General features: G+C 33.5%; 2 protein-coding genes across 4 annotated transcripts in view; one reads left to right on the top strand and one right to left on the bottom strand.

The window, feature by feature from the left end:
- Positions 1-704: 704 nt before the first annotated feature.
- LOC106109852 lies at positions 705-5,609 on the top strand. 3 transcript variants are annotated; one of them, XR_001226041.1, is made up of 6 exons: positions 705-850; positions 1,307-1,737; positions 1,892-2,047; positions 2,137-2,230; positions 2,746-2,859; positions 4,664-4,753. XR_001226041.1 is itself a non-coding variant. In XM_013291490.1 (6 exons), exons 2-6 carry the CDS (start codon positions 1,381-1,383, stop codon positions 4,698-4,700), a joined length of 729 nt encoding a protein of 242 aa, XP_013146944.1. In that variant the 5' UTR covers positions 705-850; positions 1,307-1,380; the 3' UTR covers positions 4,701-4,801. The 3 variants fall into 3 exon arrangements, 2 of the variants coding, with proteins under 2 accessions (XP_013146944.1, XP_013146943.1); XM_013291490.1 differs by having other exon boundaries at positions 2,775-2,859; positions 4,664-4,801; XM_013291489.1 differs by lacking the exon at positions 2,746-2,859 and having other exon boundaries at positions 706-850; positions 4,664-5,609.
- A 326-nt stretch (positions 5,610-5,935) lies between these two features.
- The window catches only part of LOC106109674 (sodium/potassium-transporting ATPase subunit alpha-like), a 6,540-nt gene continuing 4,116 nt past the window's right edge, over positions 5,936-8,359 (bottom strand). Inside the window, exons 12-17 of the mRNA XM_013291260.1 lie at positions 8,306-8,359; positions 7,949-8,135; positions 7,577-7,816; positions 7,170-7,358; positions 6,943-7,060; positions 5,936-6,790 (exon numbers count right to left, since the gene is read on the bottom strand). Of these exons, the coding sequence (XP_013146714.1) occupies positions 6,676-6,790; positions 6,943-7,060; positions 7,170-7,358; positions 7,577-7,816; positions 7,949-8,135; positions 8,306-8,359 (903 nt within the window). The 3' untranslated portion in view covers positions 5,936-6,675. The remainder of the gene's footprint in view (positions 6,791-6,942; positions 7,061-7,169; positions 7,359-7,576; positions 7,817-7,948; positions 8,136-8,305) is intronic.

The following is an 8,359-nucleotide window of genomic DNA, read 5'->3' as shown; positions in this document are numbered from 1 at the left end:
TAAAGTCCCTCTCCCCAACTTCCAGCTTTAAAGCTTCGACACACAAATAAGCAGTATGATTCCTAAGGGACGGATCAACGGTTTTGTAGAGGTAGAGGACCACAGTAACTTTAAGACTAGAAAATCGGGCAACATACTTTGCTTTAAGTTATAGCTATAGAGGTCCTCTACCTCCACAAAACCGTTGATCAGTGCGTTAAGAATCACCTGTATAGATATTACAACATCAAACAAATAACGCCAATGCAAATTAGTAAGTATCGAAACTAAATATCAGTTTATCAGTTCGGGTAGCGCGCGGTTAGTTTCACCGCCCAGGGCGCTGAACAAAAGGGGCTCAACAGGTCTGCGTAAACGGTACGTTTGTGGCCATGTTTCGGAAAAAATAAATGTTATATACATAGAGAGCCATCTCTATTATTTCTCTCCAGTTCTATCTTATCTGTTTATTTCATGGAATTAGGCCATTATTAGTGCAGCGTAAAGTACCTTACTTTATGTAAAGTGATCACAACCTTACCTTGCCAAACGTTACGCAGTTCGTTCTTTTCATAGAAAATGATATCACGCATTCGATTTGATAAATGTATTTTTTGCATAGAAAAATGTTTGTAGCTTGCAACATTTGCTATCTGTCAATTTAAAATGTCATATTATGTGCCAAATACGACAATGACAAATGCTTCCAAGAATGTCAGTTTGACTGTCAGTGTCAAAACAGCAATCTGTAACAATTACAAAAAACTGCATTTTATTCTGTGCTGCTGGGTAGTGTATATGTTTTGCATTAGTGTAGTTAAGCGTAGTGTTTTCTCATACAAATAGTAAAACGCATACGCGTAGCTTAGAGGTAAGTGGAGATTAAAATTTTCATTATTTAAAACGAGTAAGTTGCCTGTGTTATTGAAACCTATGAATGTTTTACCTCTCCTCTCTTGCATGCAGCCTCGTATTACAAGGGATGGAACCTAAACAAGGTTTGTTTTAGCAAACATTTATAGAATCAGAATGTCGAATCCTTTGTACTATAAATATTACGAGTGATTGTTATTAAAATTCCCTTGTTGAATTATGTGTACCGTCTCGTATATTACAAATCTGGATTACAAAAAAAGTTAAGAATAGTTAAGAATATTACAAGGACGATTTATCTAAAAGATGTGGTAAAAATATACTTATGCTCGTATATTCTTAAATCTGTAATGTGAATTTTGACTTTGAATTAAGGATTAATCTGTTATGTGAATTTCAACTTTGAACTAAGAATTAATCATTCAGGATAATCATAGGATTTCCTTACTTACAGATACTTTTAATGAGACTGTTTCATCTATAATAGAACGGAAAGTCCGTGGTTGGCTCAGCGGAGTCATTGAAGACATGAGGCGGAGCAGTCCAGTACAACAATGGCTAGATTCACTGCCCACAGACACTGAGGTTGAGGAGAAACCAGCTGAAGACCAAGTGGAAACCACATACTCCGATGAAAACAAAGCAGATGATTCTGTGACCGAGAACACTGTGGTTGAAGCAAGTAATGTAGAACTTAAAGATGATAAAAACTTAGATGTCCCAACACAAAGAGAAATATGGAAGCGGAAATCTTTAGAGAGTGGGATGCTTACAAGTACACCAAATAAAAGTGTTAAGAAGAAACTCCAAAGGGATCACTCAGTTCAATCAGAAGGATGTGTACCTAGATTTAAGAATCCATTGCTCAGAGATCACTCTTTACAGGTAATTTTCTTTTCATAAAACTAACATGCAAAAGAACATGATGTTCTTTAGAGGTTGAGGTTTGATAAGAATCTTTAAAGAACCAAAAAATTTCTTTTATAAATGATAAATTTATTGTTATCTTACTATATTTAACATTTAATATCTATTTTAGTCAGATGCAAGTGGATCAAGTAGCAGTTCAGTGCTGAATGTGCTTGGAGCCAGGAAAGTGGATGCTGAGTCAGTTCTATTGGCACTTGGCTTTGGCCCCAGTGAAAAGCAACAAAAGTTACAAAGAATACCAGATCGCTTCCTTGTACCTTCTAAGGTATTCTCTTGACTTTTTTTATTATAGCATAGAATGTCTATTCTCTCATTTGAAGTGCTTTTTAAATATCTTTACTACATTAATTTCAGCTAAAAGGCATAAGCACTGAGAAATTTATAAAGGATGAACAGCTCTCTATGCGCATGCATGACTGTGGCATATTTGGATACAGAGGTCTTACAGGTGAGTTTTCTTTCTTTTAGAAACATTTCCACTAACAAAGCTATTGGATTAGGGTAAATTTTTTTCAATATCAATTCATAAATGCCATTGGGATTTTGCTTTTTTATATAGTGTATTTCATTTAAATCATCAATAACAATAACAGAATAGATGTTGATTAGATAAAAAAGAGAAAAGTAAAAGTATCTCAATTATCTTTTATATGTTATACCCATGCAGAAATAATGGGAATTTTCCATTGGGCTGATCAATACAATGGTCAACTAAACTAGCTGTTTGCATCCAAAGAATTAATTGACCCAACTGACAGTTGATAGTTTGTTATACAGATTGGCTCAACACTAACACCTTATATTATAGCCTACTTAAAGTTAAATATATTGCAGACCAGCAGCAGACTGTTTGAATTATAGGAATTTATTTATAACATTTGATGGTCGAGGACATGGTATCACATCATTGGCGCCGGTTCATGAGCTTTTTAAAGGTTAATTTAACATAATAATGTATTTTAGTGCTACTAACAAGACTAATAAACTCACAGAGCACTGTACGCCCGTGTGCCGCTTCATGAAAGCCGCTCCTACCGGCTATCATGGGCCATATCAGATCCCTGATATTGCTGTACAGTAAGTAACATTTTATCTTATTCGCCTTGCATATTTCATTTATGCTTCAATTAACAATATATTTGTGTTCATTTGTTTTTAATTTTATAATGCATTAAAAACCAATTAATTGATGTTGTTTTGTTGGTCTTGATTATTGTACACAACTGGATTAATTTGAATGGAATTGTACCGAAAACCACAGATTAATTTTAAATTATGAGGCTGCTGTGTTGTATATTTTATGTTGTGTTTTCTATAGTCCACTATATGTGAATAGTCTTATTGTTGTAATATTTGCAGTATATCAAAGGTTATTAGTATCAATAGTTGAATGAATGGATAAAAAGGTGGCTATTTTTTTATTATTATCTGATGTTAATGTTTTTAAGTAATATAAAAAGAATGATTCAGTTTTATCTGCACCTTTGTAATTGCTTGTTTTTATACATGTACATTAAAACACAATTTTAACGATTTATTATTTAGTTTAAGTTATAAAGTTTATAGGAAGTGGCAACTATATTTGTCTTTCCGCTGATAAGTCCGAAAATAGCACATTAAATTGTAACTAATTTAACAATTTAGTTCTCAGTACAAATTATATGTTATTTGTCCAGAACAAGGAAACAAAATCGTTGTTGCAATTTATAGTAAATTTGTGTGTAGGTCGTCTGCTTATTGTGGACGTCCTCCATCTTCTAACGGCCTTGTGTTGAGGAAAATAAATACATCGTAGGCGAGACAAACAAATCGTTAACTTCCTATAAATTACTTTAAATTCACTACAGTTGGTGCTCAATAACGCCTGGTCAATAGTCATGACGATAGTTAAAACATGCTACTTTAGGCATAACTTACGACTATTTCCTTTATTTTAATATACTCTTTTTAATTTATCTCAGAAAAGCTGACAGTATATAGAAAGTAAACCTATAATGGTTGTGTATAATGAATAATATTACCTGCCCCTCGGGGTAGCGTTTTTAACACTTTTACAGTCTAACAGAAGGGGTGCTGTTCTAGTATTAAATGGTACAAGCCGATTATAGATCAAGCACCCCATAAATTGTTACTGTCACTTATAATTAAATCGATGAAAAGACAACTTCTATATTAAGCTTATAAATATAATGCCATTTGTTGATTTTTTTTTCAATTTAAAATAGATATCTTTTTCTTTCTACGGTAACGATTCAAAATTTCGTCAGGCGAAATTCAAGGTTAAATTCTTAATTTTGTTATTTCGTTAAATATCATCAGTTGTGTCGTTATCATTTACAAGCAGACATTAACAAGCTGGAGTTGCCGACTTGAGCGTCGCTAAGTTGTTCTAATTATTATTGCACACTTACGTTGTACTTCCGAGAGTAACGCATCTCACGTCTTAAGAGGCAAACCAATTTAGCTTGTTGGAATTCTAATTCATTATGTCAGAGCATTTTATCAAGTGTCTATATTAATCGTCTAGAATATTCATTTAATTGTTTACCTGTTCGAAATTGTTTAGGTACGAAAGTAGTTGCAACCGTGCGGTTTTCGTGGAACTTTCTGCCTTGGCATTGCGTGGTGAAACGGTCTGTCCTCGACGGTATTTCCAAACCAATACGACTTACGGTCCTTCAAGAAGCGAGCCTATCATTTTCTTAAAGGCAACACATCTGCAGTTTCTCTGGTGTTGCGCATGTTCATGGGCGTCGTTGATCACCTCGATGTTCTCGCAGCTCATTTTCCCCCTTTTATTATAAAAAAAATGTGCCCTGAGTTAATTAAAGTAAGGCATAGTGAAATAAATTTATTGATTGTATGGAATGATGCGTTTCAGGGAATCCCCATGTACCACCATCGACAATTGTAGCTAAGATAATGGAGTGTATCTTGCACGACAACGTGTGCCGCGAGGAGGCGCTCATGAAGGCGCGGCACTCTATCGCGGACCTGCGCGGCGCCCCGGCGCTGCACGCCCAACTGGCACGCGCTGCGTTCAACAGGCAAACCACAAACTAGGCACTTTTACTTAAATCACTCTGTTACTTAATTTTTTCATATATCTGACACTTCTATTTCGAAATAATTATAATTTTAAAAGCTCAAATGAACTCTTATGTGAATTCGTGAGTTAAGAATTGACGGTTTTAAACTTAGACTATTTTGTGAATTTAAAATATATTGTATGGGTAATTTACGAAGTTGACAGTTTTTCTGTTTTGCTTTAGCTTTTTGGTTTGTTTAATTTTCGTGATAAGCGTTGAGCTCAATTCTTTAATTAATAGTAAAAGATAAATCGTGATGTGTTAGGTAATTAAAAATATGTTTTGAAAAATAGTAGTTTGTGTGGTTGATTTATAATAAAAATATTTGTCATTTGGTTGTGCAATATGTGGTATACAAGCGCATAAATTTTAGTATACGTTTTAAATATAACATATTACAATTTATAGAAATTTAAATTTAACCATGCAATTTAATAGAGAAAAGAAATAAGTCGTTTCTATAAAACCCATAGAAAAAAACACGAAATCTTTTTAAAATCCCAACATATAATACATTGACCTATTTGTTTTTAGTGCCAAAATAAAAAAGACGCAAACATAGCTAGTCAAATAAAAATGTCATAGAAATATGTATGTTATGATTATTTTAAAGTAAATATCTCCTCATATCATTAGAATACATAGGGTTATATATAAAGTTTATACAACTTTTAAAACGTTTTCGTTCCAAAAGTACTTATTGTTTGTTAAATCGTATTTTAAAAAGTAAAAAGTAATGTGCATATATTTGAAATTTTATGGGATATACTATTTTTGTTTTATTTAGCATGCAATTCTAGGTTTTTTGACCTTTTTAATATATTTTATTAAAAATGAATTTTACTTAACATTTGTTTAGAGTTTTCAAAGTATTTTGTAAAATTTAAATCTATCTGTAATATTTTGTCTATTTTTTAAAAAAGATAATGTTGATCTATGGCAAAGAAATAAAAAATATCATAATAATAAAAACGTTAGTAGCTTATTTAAATTTCAAGATAACTAGTGGAATGTGCAATTTTATTTTTAAACCGTAGATTATAAGTATTATTAATATATTCTTTCTTCATATTTTCTTATATTTCTATCTTATCAATTTTAATATTTGTAATTTTAAAACACTATTATTGTAATTACATGTTTTGACTACATTTAGTATAACTATCCTAGAATTTTCTATAGAGGTAGACAGGGTTCTATAGTGAAAACCTTTTATTCTTCGAAATCTTTCCTACGGACTTTATACCTGTATGTTTTATATAAAATCTTATAATAGTATTAAATTCAAATTTTATTATATCTTAAAAGATTATATAGAGTAAAATAGTCTATGATTGTAGTAGAAAATTTAAGGAAAGTCTACATTCAAATTACGATATTTTTATTCTATTATTTTTCTTTTCTTTTTTTACTCGTGTACCTCGTGTGTAAACAAATATCTGTTTTCATTAAACTTCTTTAAGTATCATATTTTTCATTAGTAATATTTGAAAGTTGAATTGTAAATGTTAAAGTGAGACGCACTCAAATGTTTAAGTTTTTATTGTGTTTTTAAATATGAAGTAAATAATTGGTCGTGCCTTATTCCATTAGGTACATATCATTTGTTAGTGTAATTAATATTGAATGACAAGAATCTATAGTAAAATGTTGTGTTGTGATCTTATGTTGATTGCTCATTAAATTTATTATGTTAAGTTTTTGTTTCATTCGATTAATTTAAGCCGGAAAAAAATACTCTGTTTTCATTAAAATATATATTCACTTGAATCTATTTAACGTTTCTTCTTGCTGTACTTCGTCTCTAGTAATAAGTTAGATAGTTATACCATCCATCGAAAAGCCATTTTCTGATGCAGTATTTTCTAAACTCATCGAAACCAAGTAACAGTAATGCGAATGGCACTGATAAAAACCACCTGAAAAGTGTTTGTCTTTTGAATATAAGTCTGTCGTAAGAAAATTATTGATGTATTAATTGGAAAACAGTTTGATGCAAAGAAACTTTCATTTCCACAGTTGAGGTGCATAATAATGTAGACGAAAGTTTATGTTTGCTTAGGAAACTCACCATTGCGGTCGCAGCGGATACGTGCAAAAAAAATCATTAAGGACCGGCACGTAGCAAAGAATACAAGCGAGCAACAACTCAAATACCAATCCCAAGTTCAAAACTTTATTCTTCATTCCTACAACAAATCTTGAAGTTACATTTCAGCCGTCGTCATGTTTAAAGTATAAGCATCGTCAAAGTTACACTAGTACCGTACTAATTTACAATGTCAATAATACCCTTACCGACTTCGAATATAGAATTAAATCTTGTTTTACATATGATGCCGTTCATCATCTGCGTGATGACGACGGCCACGAAGTACGACGCCTGGCAGGCGCGCTCCAGTTCCTTCCTCTCCTCGTACGTCCACTCCTGGCCCAGGGAATCCCGCACGTCGGTCACCGCTTCGTTGTCCCACCGCTCTCTTATACCTTGAACAAATATAAATGGAAGCAACTAACAGAAGACAACTGAGCGAATACTGAGGTTTGGTGGACCCTTTAATAGATATGTTAGTTAAATTATTTACATCCCTTCCGAACGGGAATTCGGTTCAACCATAGTTTTCCAAACTTATTGATTCCTTGAAAAGCTCTAGTACCTCATAATTGTATGTTAAAAGGCAAAATTGATTACGAAATGTTCTTACCGAAGAGATCTGAAGGATAGAAGCCGTGTTCCGCCATAACAGTGAAGTAGGCGTACATGCCCGCTGCGAACTCGATGAGGCCGAGGTGTCCGTAGACGAGGTAAAGCATACGCGCGGAGACGAGCCTGTCGCCGTGTCGCGGCGGCCGGCCCATCACGTCCGCCTCCGCGCCCTCGTACGACAGGGACACCGCCGGCCACATGTCCGTGCCCAGGTCCACGCACAGGATCGTCATCACACCTACAACATATACAGGTAGGACTGTACCGTAGCTTCGTTTTTCCATATTTAGCGCATATTGATTTTGTTTGAATATTGTAGCATTTTACTAATCATATACTGTTGAAGATATAAAAATTTCTTAAAACTAACCTAATGGCAATGGAATAGAAAATAAGATAAACATCAAAACTGGCAGGATTTCAGGCACGTTGGATATTAGAATGTAGCACACGGACTTCTTCAGGTTGTCAAATATTTTGCGACCCTCTTCAATTCCTATTACAATCGTAGCGAAATTGTCATCCATTAAAATGATATCCGCCGTCTGCTTCGATACCTAACAAAAATAAATACATTTAACGATAGAAACCTATTGGAAAATATCGTATCTAACTATTATGATCGAATATTCCACGATTGAATGTGAAGATAATATTTTTGGACCCAATAGTTATAGTGGGATCAGTTATACTTATGTAGCAAATGATGATAAAAAATATAATGGACCTGTGATCCCGTTATTCCCATAGATATACCGATGTCGGCGCGGCGCAGTGCGGG

This window comes from Papilio polytes, unplaced genomic scaffold (assembly GCF_000836215.1).
Source record: "Papilio polytes unplaced genomic scaffold, Ppol_1.0 DF821067.1, whole genome shotgun sequence".
Lineage (NCBI taxonomy): Eukaryota > Metazoa > Arthropoda > Insecta > Lepidoptera > Papilionidae > Papilio > Papilio polytes.
This window is presented reverse-complemented; position numbering and strand designations above follow the sequence as displayed.